Consider the following 17,211-nt stretch of genomic DNA (forward strand, 5'->3'; position numbering starts at 1 on the left):
TATACATTTTAAAAAATATATTTAAAAAAATTAATATTATATATACATAATAATACATTTTTTTATTTAAAAATAAAAAATTTTATATATTAAATAAAACTTGTATGATTATATTTTTTATATTTATGAAATAATTTCTTAAGTATAAGTTTATAAGGAAGGACTATGAAATGGCTGGCTATGACCGACAAATAGACCAAGATCCACACATCATGCAAAAGTCTTCTTTTTCTTAGTTTCCAATTAATTACTTTATATTTTAGTTAATAATCTGAACATGGAACTCCTTTGCTACGTAGCTTCTTCTCACCAAGGAACCCATCTCTTTTTCTATAATGCCAAATAAAAAATTCAAATCGATTCATTTTTTAAAGTTGCTAATCTACAAATGAAATATTTTTTACATAATTGTTCTCACTCAAAGTTTTAGAGGCTATGATTTAAGAAGTTCCAAAGATGAGAATTTAAGTGCATTTTAAATATAAGTTTATTTTACGGAGTAAGATTGTGCACTCAATATATTAAGTTTTTGTACTTGAAAAGTAATATATAAAAAATAAAACTCAGATATTTAATGTCTTCAAGCTTTGGATTAAAAGTGATATCTTAATTTTTTTATATATATAAATGTTCATGGCTTATTGTTGTTGGATTTATCTGACATTTTTCAATAGAAAAATCAATTAAGATATTGAAATATAATAATATTAAATATTCTAAGTCTTTTTTCTTATAGTCATTCAAAATTTAAGTAAGATAACAGTTCAGTCTTCTTCTCTTGTCTTCTTCTCTTGTAGTTATTCAAAATTTAAGTAAGATAACAATTCTCCTTATTGCGACCATGTACTAATATATTTCACCCATTTGATTCAACCATTTCATTTCATTTGAGAAATATATAAAAAAATTTGATGAAATTAAAAGTGTGGAAATACACTACAAGAAAATCATTGATTAGAAAACAATTTTAAAAACCAAAGATAATTAGTTGCTATAGTGACGAAATTATAAATCATTTTGGTGACTACAAAATTTTTTGGTTTCTAAATTAGTTTATATTATTGTTAAATGATTTATAAATTGTTATCTAATTAGCTACCAAGGTTTTAACTACCAAGTATTTAGATTCTAAATTTAGTAGCAAAAACCTTAGTAGCTAATTAGATACCAATTTAGAAACCATTTAACAATATAAACTAATTTAAAAAATAAATATTTTTTTAGTTTTTAAAATAGTTTCTAACTTAGTCATTACAACAACTAATTATTTTTTGTCTCTAAAATTAATTTTTAATTCATGATTTTCTATAGAAAGGATAAAATAAAAATAAGAATAGATTTCACCATTTAAAAAGTGATTCCATCTTATTTGTAATAGAAAAAAAAAAAAAACCTCAATTACAACCATCCAGGTTTGTTCTGATTCTCTAATTTATCTCCAATCTTAGTTGAATCATTTCCAAAACTGTTTTGGAAAAAAAAGTAGATTACGTAACTTGGTCTTGTGAGAAGGTCAGGAGTGAGATCAGCACCGTGATGTCACTGATCTTTTAGTGCATTCCACGCGTTTATGGAGACTTTAAATCCATGCTATAAAAGAGTTTGCAGTTTCTTGTGCCCTTCAAAGTTAAAAGCACCTTCAATTCTTTTTCCCTTTTTTTGGTACACAGGAAACAAAGGAAGCTTCAATTTCTTCTCTCAGAAAGTGTGGTTTTGTGGGTGTTTTAGCTGTTATATCATTGGGGTATATATATATAACTAACTATACAGAAACCAAATTATCTCATTGGAAGTAGAAATAGGTTTGGTTGATGATGGGAGAAGTGGCTAAAGCAGATGAATATTTGAGATCAGAAATAGCTCTTCTGAGTTACTCAGATGCCACTTTCAAACCCCCACTCTCTCCTCTCATCATCCACATTGATCCACTCACACCAACTGGTTCCTCTCCCTCAGAAGCTCATCCATCACTCACTCACCAACACCCCAAAGATGCGTGGCTTCCCATCACTGAATCAAGAAACGGGAATGCCTTTTATGCAGCCTTCCATGTTCTTAATTCCAACATCGGATTCCAGGCTCTCATGCTTCCACTTGCTTTCGCCACTCTTGGTTGGTACGTCATGCCTCATTCTTTAACCACCTTTCAAACTTGTTTGATTAAAATATGGAAATTTTTACTACCCTTTTCAACTCCAGTACTATTTATTCAGCTAAGATATATAATAATAATCATCATCATTTAGAAATATATATTTCCATGGATCTCAAGTTGTAGTGTTGTACACGATTAATCTCTCATCTACATGTAGTTTCTAGTTAAAATTTGTTGAAAATTCATAATAAATTAGGTAGGTCTAAGTTTTAGCAAGAAAAAATTGAAGTGTCACACTCTTTCTTGGTAGGTGTACATGTGTTAGAGTCTGCTGTATAATGAAGACAACACATGCATGTACCTGCACAAAGAGTCAACACCTTTGAAAGCTCTACTTAATTAATCAATCTTTCAGTTTCATTATTCAACTTTAACCCTAATCAAACCGACTTATAAGTTAAACTCACTTATCAGGTGAGATTTACATTCACATATATATGTGAAATCTCTAATCAATCCTAGACTACCAAAATCAAACGTGAGACTACATATTATGAGTAGTCTATATTATGATTAGTCTGATAACAACCAGATAACGAGTAACCTGATAAGTCCAACCAACACTCCTTAAAATAGGTTTTGATAACATATTAAGAATTGAACTTTATTAAAAAAATAGTAATTTTTAATTGATGTAAAAACTCTAATAATAATTAAGATTGTGAAAGATATGAGTTGTGAACATCCAAAGCAGTCTTAGTCTACGCGAAAGTCTTTGGTTGGACCTACGATCCACATGATTCATGTTCTGGCTTGTGCGGGTCTATCATGCATGCATATCATAGTGATAGTGATCTATAGAGATTTTTTATGTACTAAAGAATATGAATGGCATGCAGGGCGTGGGGCACAGCATGTTTGACAGTAGCATTCATTTGGCAGCTCTATTCAATATTTCTTCTTGTTCAACTTCACGAATCCGTCCCTGGAATTCGTCACAGCAGATACCTCTTCCTCGCCATGGCTGCATTCGGTAACCACAACTTCTCCCTTCTCCAAATTCAGATTCAAATTCAAATTCAAATCAAATCCGTGTTCACCTTCACCTTGTTCACATGAATACCTCTTTTTCCAAAAGTGCTGTCTGCATTTCTTTTCCATTCTTCATCCACAACCACAATTAAATTAGGTTTTTGACGCTACATTATTTTTCATTGATTCACACTGAAATATATAAAGGCTCTACCATGATTGACACCATACCCCATCATTTTGTCTTTTTCTGCCTGTTTTTTTTAAATATAAAAAATCATCATGGGTTAGTGCTATTATTATTTATGGAAAATGCTATTGCGAATATATTAGTACTACCACGAAGCAGTCATAATCACCCTTTATTCCACCCAAAACCTTGATTTATTTTTGTTTTCAAAACTATTTTTGTATATATTATCCTTCAATTTTTCCATGACATGCATTTAAAATTTTCAATTTACAAATAAATCAAGAACATCTTGTTAAAGACTAATCTAAATTGCGCGTAAAATCAAAAGTACATGATAATTTCCTTAACGTGTAAACGGTTTTCGTAACAACAAAGAAACGTGGATTTTCATTTATTACCACGCAAGCTTTTCATACTTGGAAAAGACAACAAAAGTTTATTCAAAGACACGTGGATTTTCATTTATTACCATTCAAGTTTTTCACACTTGGAAAAGACAACAAAAGTTTCTTCAAAGACACGTGGATTTTCATTTATTACCATGCAAGCTTTTCAGACTTGGAAAAGACAACAAACAAAAACACGTGGATTTTCGTTTAACACGTTGCACGGGATCCAACGGGTGAGTAAAAAAAAGAAACAAATGGCTAACATTGTTACGTTTGAACATGTTTTTGTAGGTAAAAGGTTAGGGAAAGTGGCAGCACTATTCCCGGTGATGTATCTTTCAGGAGGCACATGCGTCATGCTTATCATCACCGGTGGTGGGACCCTGAAACTATTATTCAACACACTTTGCGACAGTGATAATGGAAACACTTGCAGTGCCCACGCGCTTACCGGGGCTGAGTGGTTCTTGGTCTTTACCTGCGCCGCCATTCTCGTTGCACAGTTGCCAAACCTCAACTCCATGGCCATGGTTTCTCTCGTCGGAGCCGTCACCTCCATCACTTACTGCACCCTCTTTTGGGTTCTCTCCGTCAAGAAGGGTAGGCCCAGCAACGTCTCCTATAAATCAACCCTCTCCCAGGATTCCACTGCGGTGGCTAAGATCAGTGACGTTCTCAATGCAATCGGAATCATCGTTCTAGCCTACAGAGGTCATAATGTTTTGCTCGAAATACAGGCAAGTTTTTAAAACATCTAAGAGATTTGTGAGATTTTCAATAAACCTCTCATAGTGACTGATTTATGAGATGAGATTTACCATAAACTTTTCATGTTGAAAGTGACAATAATAAGAGAAGTGTTTTGGATTTTGGTTTTGCAGGGAACACTGCCTTCAGATTTCGAACGAACATCCAAAGAACCAATGCGCAGAGGAGTGAGTATGTCATATGTACTGATCTCCATGTGCGTCTTTCCCCTTGCAATCGCCGGATTCTGGGCCTATGGAAACCAGGCAAGAATGCAGCAACAATCGATCAAACTTCTCAGATTACGCACGGTTTTTGATTCACCTGATTAACTAATAAATTTGCATGCTTGTTTCAGATAAACGATGGTGGATTGTTGTATTCGTTCCCGCAACTGCACAAAAACCAAATAACGAAATTCTCTATGGGAGCACTATACGTTCTAGTGATCATACACTGTTTGAGCAGCTACCAAATCTACGCGATGCCGGTTTTCGACAACCTTGAGATAAGATACACGAGCATGAAGAACGAGAAATGTTCAGTATTGGCGAGAACATGCATACGATTATTTTTCGGGGGATTGACATTTTTTATATCAGTCACATTCCCGTTCCTGCCAAGCCTATCAGCACTCATTGGAAGCATTACGCTGGTGCCGATCACCTATGCATACCCCTGTTTCATGTTCTTATCCCTGAAGAAGCCTCCACGAAGAGGTTTAGTTTGGTGCTTCAACGCTGCACTCGGGTGCTTAGGGTTGCTTCTCAGTGTTCTTCTGTTAGCTGCATCTGCAAGGACTCTTGCAAACAAAGGGTTAAATGCGAACTTCTTCAAACCATAACACTGCTGCAACCGTTGGCAACAACCAGAAGCTGCTTACCAAATACCATTAACTTATTTTTCAACCCTATATTTAATTATACCCTAGCCCCACCAAGATCTCCTCTATCATACAGAATGAGTTATAATGAGTGGCTATCTTTGTTATTTTATATAATTGTGTATATTATTGCCTTATTTAAAATTTTATTTATATTTATTATTATTATTAAAAAATACTTGGTAAGTAGTTCTTTAAAAGGAAAAAAAAAAGTTGGTTTTCAATATATACCTTTTTTATACAGAGAAGTCAACTACAAGTCCAAATATTAAAACTGTTAAAAGTAGAAAGAAAAAAAATCTTTTATTAGAAAGATAAAAAAAAAAATAGGAGACGGATATTTTGATTATGTAATTATTAAAATAACATTTCTCTAATGATATAGGAAAAAGAGATGACTATAAATTTATGAGAGTAACATTTATTTAGTGATACAGGAAAAAAAAAATTGGCGCAAGTTTTAAGGGACACTAACTTTTTGTTGCCTTAGCAGGCAAATTGTTTATTTGTCTTGATTTTTGAATTTTCGTAAGTTGTAATTTTTTATTTTAATAATACAAAACATTCAATCTACATTTATATTTTTCTTACCTAACAACTGAACAAAATTATTTTATTATAATATAATATTTTATTAGAAATAAAAATTGTAAAGGAAAAGTTTTTATATTTTAATTAGTGGACACACCACCAACTTGTACCAAAACAATTTACTTTTAGTGGGACATGCTGTGAATAGTTATTGTTGAAAATAAAATCAATTTAAATTTCAAAATAAATAGAATACGAACATGTTAGTGCTCTCATGGATGGAGGAGGAACTAAGAACTCTGTCTTTAGAAGAATTTCGGTAGATGAGTGGTCTTGGTTGGGGAATTATCAAAATAATTATTCTACGAAATCTGCTTACGTAATCATGTTGAAATTAATTAATGTGTAGTCACTTTCTAATTTTAATTTTAAATACTTTTGAGATGTAAAAACTTTGTGCTCAGCACATTTTGTTTTGCATGACTTGTCTTAATAAGAAAAATTAGAACTTATGATAATCTTATTAGTAGAAAAATTTAGATTGTGGAGAATGTGTTATGTGTGGAATTATTTTGAAAAGTGTAAAACATTCTTTTTATTTATTTGTAAAGTGACTTCTAACATTACAAGAAAATTATGAAATAAAAATCAATTTTAAAAATAAAAAATAATTAATTTTTCTATTGGCTAAATTAGAGATCATTTTAGACATTTAAAAAATTATTGGTTTTTATTATTGATAAATAGTTTCTAAATTGGTATCTAATTAGCTACCAAAAATTAGTAGCTAATTAGATACTAATTTAGAAACTCTTTATCAATAAATTAATTTAGAAATCAATACCTTTTTTAGTCTCTAATTTAGTCACTATAACAATTAATTATTTTCGATCTCTAAAATTGATTTTGATTTTATGATTTTCTTGTAATGTAAGGTGTGGTATACGATTGATGCTAGGTGGGTAGATTATTTGTACATTGGGATAGAGTTGAAAAACACTTTGAACAAATTGGTTTGATGGACATTAATTGTGTGGGAAATAACATGTGAAAATCCATGTGGATGACTATAATATGGGGTATCTGTAGAGAAATTGTATTATTTTAAAAAATACAGTGGTGGATCATATTGAAACTTTTACTATGATACAAATGAAGGCTTAGGCATGGATTAACTATAAATTTTCAAACTCAAATTTTTCGTATTTTGATTGGTGTACTAATTTATATGTATGTTTAAATTTTGCTTATTGAATGACTTTTGTATGATTTTCATGTATGAGAGCTCCTTTTCAAGAGCATAGCTAGAGCAAGCAGATGATAGAAAAGGGTTGTGAAATCCATGGATAGTGTGCAATGTTTTGAATGGTAACATTAAAAAATGGCTTTATGCATGGAAGTTTTTTTGATCTGAATAGGACTACAACCAATGTCATTGCAATTTTTTATTGTTGGGTGAAAACGAAGGTGGTGCAATGAAACTTTTTTGTAATATGTTGAGGTAATTTTATGCATAGGGGTATACTAAGTTGTTTTGTTCTTTGTTTAGTTATCCACATGTAAGGCTTGAGACCTTGTTGTTGATCTAGATTTATGCTTTTTGTCACCCTTTTTTCATCTAAGGTGATTTTTTTTTATATGGGTTGGAGTAACCTAGTACTTCTATTTATCTAATTTTTTATTGTTGAAAAAAAAATATTAAAACATGCATGTTTATATATTCTTGGTGAATCCATTATATATCATAATGAAAGCTACCCGAAAGTGAAACAAATTATTAATGTATTTAGTCTCATTCATGATGCACTCATGGATGTGTTATTACAAAGGATTATAAGAAAAAGATAAATTATTTCAATAAAATAAAAATAAAAAATCCAAGATAACAAAGGTACAAGTGGCGGCTGGGTAAGCCTTTTTCATAATTATTTCATTATTGAAAAAGAAACGAGTTTTAATTATAATTAAAAATTATTTTAAAGGAAGGTTCGAAAATTCTTGATGTTGAGTGGTAGTTAGAATATGAGGTTTCTAATAATTGCATAAATTATTCTCGTGTATATTACATTACATTATAGGTCAATATCAACCTAATTAATCAACACGTTAACATACAAATTCAGTATCTTGAGTTATACATGCATTAATTTTTGTTATCTTATATTTAAACTATCCTTTAAAATGTTAAATATGAGTAGACACTAATAATAAAAAAAACTTAAATTATAAAATAATTATTCTTCCAAATATAAATGTTATGATATAAAAAACTGTAGCTTACATATACAAACTATCTAAAAAGAATCATTAATTTTTTTAAGACATACAGCTAAGTTGAAAATGAAAATAAAACCGCAAAGAATTGTTTATAGTCACATTTTCTTATAGCAGTTAGATATCATCACACAAATAATAAAGTATTGAAGAACTATATATTGGGCTTTGGGCCCATAGCTTTTTCTTTTATATTTAGGTATATGTCGGAGTTTTTCCGGACAAATCTTTTAGGATTGTACATGAAAATAGTTTTCAACTCTTTAAATTTTAACATTTGTGCTCTTTATAATATGTTTTTATTAAAATGGTTTAATTTCACGCATTATTCGTCCAATTTCAAGACATTCGAATAAAAGTTTAAAAAAATCCTAATCACAAAATCAAAATTTCAAATAACTTACATTGTTACAAAGAACAATTTGAATAAGAAAGAGGCCTAATGGAATTTTATTCTATGTCATAAACATACATAAAATAACTTACATAAAATCATATAAATATTTTGTTTGTTTGCATTGGATGATATCTAAATCACCTTTCACTTTGTTGTATCCAATTCACTTCAAATTAGCTATTTAAAAGCAACTTTTATTGCATATCTAAGTATCTCATACTTGCAATATTTTTTTCCAAACATTCTGCACAACCCAAAACTATCTGACTTCAGGGAAAAGAAAATACAGAACTTGTCATGCATTTTGATAATGATAACAACTTTACGTTATCAAAAACATCATAAGCAAAATGCAATAATCACGTATTTATGAAGTAGATATTTAATATTGAGACTGATTATTAAAACTAAAACAGTCGCATACATATAGTCATATATTTGAAAAAGAGGGCTTAAAATACTAAAGTTTTTAGTGGTTAAAGGTCACTATAAGAACGCGTACAAGTCTAGTTCTTTAAAAATAGTTAACGTTATGTTTACTTATATGGTGACAAAAAAGATTATTTTTCTCAAAATATACCATTTTTTTTTTAAAAAATGTCGAAATAAACTTACTTCATTCAAATTTAGTTTACAATGGAGTCGAAATTTTAACATTTAATAATATGACTAGTTTCTCAGTATGAGATGACTACATTGAAAAATCAGTTTTTCAAAAATCAAATTCTCGACGTGGTTACTCCCAATTCTTAGTTTAGATCCTGTGTTTGTTTTTTTTTTAGAAAATTTGAAAAAAAAAAGAGTAGAAGGGCCTTTTTCAAAGTAAGAATTGGGTTGTGAACCTTGCGTAGGTCTATTTTAGAAATTAAAGAGGTAATGGATTCAGTTGGGTGAATTTTTTGAAAATAGGTTTTTATTTTGGAAAGGAAATCAACAAGAAAAATAATAGTCTATTCATATGAAAGCGAAAATGTTGACTCTTGATGGGTATGTTTTCTGACTCAGTTTTATACCATTTTACATGTATGGTTAAATATGGCTTGCATTCTTATAAAACTTTAAATATATTAAATACAACCCTAAAATTATATTTTATTTTTGTCCCTCTAAAATTCAAGCATATGTTGACAAAATAATATCATTTTTTTACATATATATTTTACTTATTTTTACCTATAATAAGTGTACAATATATATTATTCCATTTTTTTACTATATTTAACTAAGAGATATGTCTCCTTATAGAACATACAATTAAGTTAAAAATAGCGATTTCTAGTCTTAGACTCGTGTCTTATGAATCGTTCTTTGTTCTCGTGAATTGTTAACTTGGATAATTTCCATCCATTTCCTAATTATATTTAAATTCGTATTTATCCAATTCAGTGATCTCTTTCTCTTCATTCCTATCTAAAAGTAAATACAAGTTCTTCAAATATTATGATCGAAAATGAATCACCCAACAACATTACTAGACTAGACTTGGTTCATACAAGTTCATGATCATAGTAAAACTTAAAAACTCGAGAATAATCCATCTTATAAGGGACGGGGCTTGTGACCCCACACTTATTTTAATTTTTTTTATAAATTGTACGATATCATACTAGCTGGATTAAATAGACAAGATATGGGGTTTGGGCAGCTAGAATTGCGCAGGACCAGGAAGAGAAAAGTTACGAAAATGAGACATTACATTAAAAATTGGCGTTCAGATATTTACGGATACAAATGGACAAATTTGTTGTTCTAGAAGATGGGTGACAAAGGACTAAAAATAAGGAGCAAAAAATGTAGCAGCAGCAACCTTTACAAGTGATAAATGGAAAACATGAATCCGTGATAAGGGGACACAACATCTCACTTGTAGACACATGAATCGGTTAAATGAAGAGGTTTTCCAAGTTTGTTGCCATGCAATGTCACAGAACATCTCACTCTTCTGTAGAATTTCGACCTCACCAACCTTCCCAAGATGAAAGCCCTTGATCTGACCGTAAACGTGAGATTCAGAGGCAATGCAACATTCTGCAAATGCTCTTTAGTGTTTCCCAGAACTGACACGCCCCCATAGAGAGGAATCTGGTGCCCAAACACCACTACCGACAGCTTTCTCTCACTCTTTCTAGACTCGTAGAACTTGTGCATCTGTTACATTACACCCATTTTACATAGTGAATGCAGAAATCAAATGCAAGAGAAATCAGTCATATCATATACATGCATCAGTAATTTTTAACCAAAACCAGTATGAGAAAAAGACAAAGATATGTGGTGGAGAGTAACGTTGAAGCGTGTCGGGTGCAACGGGTATCCAGAATGTCTGTGGGTATCCGAAAATCAAATTCTAATCCAAAAAAACTGCAATGCAATAATTTATGTGAAAATCACGTGAGAGGCATAAAGGCTCTGTGCGAATTGAATAGTCATAAAAAGAATGAACCATTTTATTATATAAAAATTCTGTTTTGCGGGTCCCCACAACTAGGATGATGATGATGTAGGAAGCTTAGGGATATAGCAGCTTTTAATAAAGAGGACCAATCAAATTCAGCTTTCCCAGTAAGGCTGTTCCCACAAACACACACCCCCATGCACCCTTCCACGTACCCAAAACCCATATCTCTCACCCTTTTTCCCCACTTTATGCATCAAATTAACCAAAAGCTTCGACCAAAACTAACAAACAACTTTTTTCTCAATTTAAAATTTGAAGCACGAAAAGAGAAACCTGGCCAGAGGCTATTGCAAGCTGGTAATAGCTGAGCTGAAAAGGCGTGGAAGTGACGTGAACGCCGAAGAAAGTCGCAGGGTTTCTGTACACCATTCTGACCGTTGAGTTCAGCGACAACATATCCGTTGGCACGCCACTTCCATCGTTCCCCGACTGAACATTCAAGTTCTCGAACACTATGCTCTGTTCCACAACATTTTCTTAGGTTGTTACCCAGATCAAACAAACAAACACCATCACAGACATAATAACAAGAAAAAAAGATCAAGAATCAAATCAAATCAGAACAAGGCCCCACCATGCCACATTCTTAGAAATTAATCATTGCACTGTGCGCTAGCTACCCAAAACAGAGTCTCGATTCCGTGTATGAACGAACGAGGTACGCATACGTAATAATAAATAAAAACGATATCACGAATTAAATTGTGATTATTAAACCGAGTCAGGGGAAGAGCAACTCAACTCCGGGGTTGACCGAGTCGAGAAATGTTACCTTGACAATGACCCGAGGCTTGTAGCTCCTGCTGGCGCCCCAGAGGATGATGGAGAAGAGTGTGAAGAGCATGAGAAAGAGGAGGAAGAAGCAGAAGTAAAGGCGGAGGTTGCGGGAGGAGCGGTCGAGGTCGTCGCCGTCGTCGCCGTCGTCGTCGGGGTCGGCGTCGTGCTGGGGGTGGGGGTGGAGCTTCTTCCAGTTAGATGAGAAGTTTCGAGGGTTTTTGAGGGAGGCGGAGAAGCGAGAGGTGGAGGATTCGCGAGAGTGGTGAATGGGGGAAGAGAGGTAGTAGTGGAAATGGTGGTGCGGGGAACCCATGGGACTCGAACCGTAAGACATTTTCTCGACGTCGTGGTTGGAAGGGCTCTGAACGTAGTACAGCGGCCGCCGCGGAGGCGAACGCGCCGGCGACGATTGCTCCATGCTGTTGCTCGTTACCTCCGAGTCCGATTTCGTGTGCATTCTTCCACCCATCTTCTTCTCTCTTCTCTTTCTCTCTCTCTCTCTCCAACTACATAGTTTTTATACACCACTGATCAAATCAAATCAAACCATTCAATTACTGTCAGACTTACCCTTTCACAATTAACTAATATGTGGCATTAACTCCACATTTATTAAAATAAAATAAAAATTTTAACATTTAGTAAATTAATTTATATTAGTATATGTTTTGGAACAAAACATTGGTGTGTCTTATATTTTGCAGTGTAATAAGATGTTACATTGGTGAGTGTTTTGTTTTTTGTGACAGTAGGATAGTGTTAATGGAAGCACCAAAGATCCATGGGGAGTTAAGAAGGGTTTGAATATTTGAGTGAGAATGCGTGAGACACTTGGATTGTGGGGCCATTCTCTTCAATTTTTCAATTTCTTGCATTAAATAAGTCTAAGTGGTGGCTTGTGGTTTTGGGCCGGCACACCAATGTGTTGAATAGTTGCACCATTTGCTACCACGCGGTTTCTACAAGAGACTTTGCTTATTTTTTATTCAAAATTCAAACTCCTAAGTCTTTTAGATACATAACTTTTTATTTTATAAGAAAAAATTATTATGTAATCCTAATCAACCTTTTTATAATAGTGTATTCCGATGACTTGATTATTCAATCAATTAACCACAAGGCGACACGTGACCGACCGACTCATTACAACAAGTTATAGGTTAATCAAGTCAGCAGGATTAATTTATAATTAAGAATTATTTAACACAACCTTAAATATGAATCAATCTCCTAATTCGGTCCACCAACAAAAACTCATTAAGATAATATAAATAGCACAAATTTCAAGAACCAGATACGTCATTATCTACAGTACTCTGACATCCGAGTACTGACAACCGACAACCTGACTGGATTAAGCGTTGAAGTGCTTTCTGTAAGTACTATCCCCGCCTCTGAGACTAGACAACCGAAAGAAGGAAGGAGAACATGAAGTTTGGAGTGATAGCAACCAACCAGAGGTAGAAGCAGAAACAATCTTTCTCTAAACCCTAACACCCGTTCGAGAACAAATAGTAAAACTAGCTCCTTCAGTTCTCGGTTAGAAATCTTACATCAATTAAATATTACATGTAAATGTAAATTTTATCTTATAAGTTGATTTATGGTATTGAATTAAGTTTAAAATTGATATATTTAGGTATGAATTTTTTTTTATAAATTGATTTATAAGATTAAGTTAAATTTAAAATTCTTATATATGAATATAAACTTCACGCCGACAAAATGACTACAGGATCATTGGTCTACTCTACCTCAATTCACCATTTTAAACTTTATACAGAAGGTTTTTCGGTACCAGCTCCTTCTACCTATACCGCTGTTGAAGCACCTAAAGGAGAATTTGGTGTCTTTCTGGTCAGTAATGGAAGCAATCATCCCTACCATCGTAAAATAAGAGCACCTTGCTCTGCCCATTCACAATGATGTTGAATTAGATTTAAATTGCAATTCTTAATAACTTTTTTCTATAATTTATAAGGTTTTTTTTAAGCGAAAGGGTTTGAATGTGGGAGTTGTGAGAGAAGTTACCAGAATACCACGCATCATCAGTGGTTTCTATCAAACAACAACTACTTCATACGGATATTAGCTGTGGGGAAAACGACCATAGCAACCAGATTTCCAAATGAGCTCTGAAACCCTTCAACTCCACCAAAATATCTCTGCATCACTTTCTCTAATTATGTAACCATTCATTATACCTCCCCAAAATATCAAAAGAATACCATCTTCCAAATTCGCTTTCTTAACTCCTATTATACATTCTTCTGTAATCATTATTTTTAACTCTTTTTTTGGTACCCATTGCTTCATTTAGCACCTAATGTCTAACTAAAATTAAATCACTACTCTTCACGATTCTTTTCAAATAGTAAACGTTTTCTGACGTTTATTCCATGGATTTATTCGCACAAAAATCTCATTTATGATCATCATAATCACCACTTTTTTATTTATACTATTCATCATTCCAATCCTATTGTCTTTAATCTATTTTATCCTCACTGTCATTCACAAGCAGAAAAAAAATATATATTTATGGAAATAATAATAATATGGCATGGTAAGATAATAATGAATGATAATTAAAATAATATCAGCAAGGATAAAAATATTGATTTAACTATTATTTCAAATTAGTAACAATAAAAGTTATATAATTATTCATTTTCTAAGGAAGAAAATATTTTATTTTTAGAGAATTACTGGTAATGTTTTTTTTTAAAAAAAAATATTTATTCACTCTTGTTAATATTTCAAGTTTTAATTCTACTTGGATTGTATCTCTCCTGATAAATGTAAAATGAATCTAGACATATCTTTACATTTCTATTTTGAAAAAAATTATTTTTCTTTAATGAATAATATAATAATAATATAAAGAGATTCTGCGTATTTAATTTAAGATCCAACAATATTTTAATACTAGATTTTAAATATGATATCAATATAAGTTCTCATTTATTAGTTTATTATAATTTCTTTCTATATTCTTTTCAACCTAAACCAAGATTTTGATCTTACATTTATAGTCAGATCAAAATGATAAGGAGTTAGTGGAGTAGGAATTATCTTAGATGCTTAAATGTTTATCTTTAGTTTATAGAATTAATCATCAATTAATCATGTATATGTTTGAGATGAGATGATTTACAGTGCATATGAATGCATATGATGTGTGTAATTGAATTTATGATGTATTTGGATTGGGAAGTGAAATTAGGAGGATACGAGAGAGTGGAAATGTGAAGAAAAAATATGAAAAAAGTTAGTAAGTTTGGATTGAGTATATTTTGAATTTTTAAATGTAAGATTACAAATTTTCTTTGTCTTTAAAATATTTAAATAATAAAATATAAGTTATTTTTGTGTATATTTGAGTTAGTTAACATTTTGTAAATTATTTTCGGTACTATTAAATAATTACTTTAAAAAAAAAGTTACTTAACATTGGGATGAAAAGTTTTCATAAAATAAATTTTAAAAAATAATTTATTTATTTATACATTTTAGTTGTTTGTAATAAAACATTATTTTTAAAACTGTGTGAAAACTGACTTTAGATAAGAAAAAAAAACTATGTAAATCAATAAAAAATATAAAATTATCATAAACTAATTGTGTTTGCATTAAAAATAATATTTTGATATTCATAATTGTAAAAATAGTTAGATGGAAAATTATCAATATACGTAAAAAAAATTAAAATTGTTAGATAGAAATAAATATTTTAAATATTCACAATTTTATAAAATATAATTAAAAAAAATTGTATTAAATTTAAATAACACTATTAATTGTATAAAAAAATTATAATAATGATTCAACATTTACACACATTTATGCAAATTACTAAAAAAAAATTATTCATTTTCATAAAAAAAAAAAAAAACACAAATGAATAATCAATTATATCTTCAAAACTGATGAATAATTAATTATATTTCATTTATAACATAATGTAATCGATTATGCCTTCAAATTTAGTGGATAATGATTGTCTCGTTTATAACATATTACATCATTGATCTTGTATAAAAAAAATAATTTAACATTGAAAATTTTAAAAATAATATTTGAATTTCAATAATATAACTAATTTTTTATTTATAGTAATATATATAATATTTTTATTTTATTATAAATATATTTTATATTTTTTTTTGTTTTTACCATAAATATGATTAATATTTTTGTTTTGTAATATAATTAATATATTTTGGAAAATTATTTTTTAAATAAATTTAATTAATTTTTATCATATATGATTGCTAATCAAACATGTAAATAAATATCTTTTTATTTTTTATATTTGATTATGTTTTAAAAATTAAAAAATAATTGATAAATTTTTGGGTCAAATAACGGGAGGCACAGTTTTTTGGGGCAAATAAGTGGATAATTAGTTTTTGATTATGTGCACATGACTTTCTCGTTATCCCTTTATAAAAAAAAATATTCAAATTTATTCCTGACATTTTTTTTATTTTATTAAGTTATTAGTTTTTTTTTATTGATTTTCTATTACTTTTTTTATATCAGTTCAATTCTAATCACCCTTCATCTTTATACTTCGATGTCTGTCTTTAATCATTTATTAATCACTTTGACTTGGAAGAGTGATGGGATGTCCACTAGTATCTCCAAACAAAGGGGAAGTTGCATCGTGCACCCCATATAATATCAAAAATCTATTTTAACTTTTTTAATATTCTTTTTTTATTTTTTAAAATCATGTTATGGAATGTAAAATTCAAAATAAAAACTCTATCATTTAGATTGCACAGTTCATAATATACCTTATATATTTTGGATTGTGAATTAAAATTATATTTGTTGCGGTTTAGATTATATACATTTTGAAATACAAACATCCCAAACATGTGGACTATGAGGTGCTGAATGTAGAGCCCAAACAAAGGGGAGTGCAAATAAGAAGTGGAAGAGCGAAAGCCCAAGCCCAGCCCAACTCCCTTTTTCCCTTCCCGCCATTAAGAGTTTTGCTTCCATTATTTTCTTTTGCTTTTGTTGCAGTGATCCTAAGTGGCGAGTTAATTTTAGTTAATAAAATGGAAGCTAGGTTCTAGATTCTAAGTGCATTGCATTGGTCTCCTACAGTTCAACAACCCCACAGGACCAAAAACAAATAGCACATCCATGTTATTCTTAGGTGATGTTTGAACTAAAAAACATTTAAATATTATTTATTTAATTTAAAGTAAAAATAAAACAAGAATAAAATGTATGTAGCTAAAAATAAAAAGCTTCAGGATTCCTAAATTTTTCCATAATAAACTTTAGTTTTTGAAAAAAAGAAAAGCATGAATTAAATATATTTCTTAGTGTCACTTCATAAATATATATATATATATATATGGATAGGTTAGTGGTAAATGAGCCTTATTAATTAATTATTAACTGTACATAAAATT

General features: G+C 30.6%; 2 protein-coding genes across 2 annotated transcripts; one reads left to right on the top strand and one right to left on the bottom strand.

Moving 5' to 3' along the window:
* The first annotated feature begins 1,606 nt into the window (after positions 1-1,606).
* Positions 1,607-5,565, top strand: LOC137825406 (lysine histidine transporter-like 8). Its single transcript, XM_068631079.2, has 5 exons — positions 1,607-2,116; positions 2,995-3,128; positions 4,001-4,446; positions 4,591-4,722; positions 4,815-5,565. The coding sequence occupies exons 1-5, from the start codon at positions 1,812-1,814 to the stop codon at positions 5,298-5,300; spliced, it is 1,503 nt and encodes a 500-aa protein (XP_068487180.2). The 5' UTR covers positions 1,607-1,811; the 3' UTR covers positions 5,301-5,565.
* A 4,652-nt stretch (positions 5,566-10,217) lies between these two features.
* Positions 10,218-12,441, bottom strand: LOC137827824 (late embryogenesis abundant protein). The gene is made up of 3 exons (XM_068634172.2): positions 11,772-12,441; positions 11,273-11,458; positions 10,218-10,689 (listed from the first exon to the last, which is right to left on the bottom strand). The coding sequence occupies exons 1-3, from the start codon at positions 12,243-12,245 to the stop codon at positions 10,402-10,404; spliced, it is 948 nt and encodes a 315-aa protein (XP_068490273.2). The 5' UTR covers positions 12,246-12,441; the 3' UTR covers positions 10,218-10,401.
* Between the last annotated feature and the right edge of the window lie 4,770 nt (positions 12,442-17,211).

The sequence above is a fragment of the Phaseolus vulgaris genome, chromosome 11 (genome assembly GCF_051622355.1).
Source record: "Phaseolus vulgaris cultivar YP4 chromosome 11, ASM5162235v1, whole genome shotgun sequence".
Taxonomy (NCBI): Eukaryota; Viridiplantae; Streptophyta; class Magnoliopsida; order Fabales; family Fabaceae; genus Phaseolus; species Phaseolus vulgaris.

Coding starts and splice junctions, on each gene's coding strand:
- LOC137825406 (XM_068631079.2), top strand. CDS start 1,812: ATGATGGGAGAAGTGGCTAAAGCAGATGAATATTTGAGATCAGAAATA. Junction 2,117..2,994: donor GCTTTCGCCACTCTTGGTTG/GTACGTCATGCC, acceptor AATGGCATGCAG/GGCGTGGGGCACAGCATGTT. Junction 4,723..4,814: donor TCTGGGCCTATGGAAACCAG/GCAAGAATGCAG, acceptor TGCTTGTTTCAG/ATAAACGATGGTGGATTGTT.
- LOC137827824 (XM_068634172.2), bottom strand. CDS start 12,245: ATGGGTGGAAGAATGCACACGAAATCGGACTCGGAGGTAACGAGCAAC. Junction 11,459..11,771: donor AGCCTCGGGTCATTGTCAAG/GTAACATTTCTC, acceptor GTTGTGGAACAG/AGCATAGTGTTCGAGAACTT. Junction 10,690..11,272: donor TTGCAATAGCCTCTGGCCAG/GTTTCTCTTTTC, acceptor GTAATGTAACAG/ATGCACAAGTTCTACGAGTC.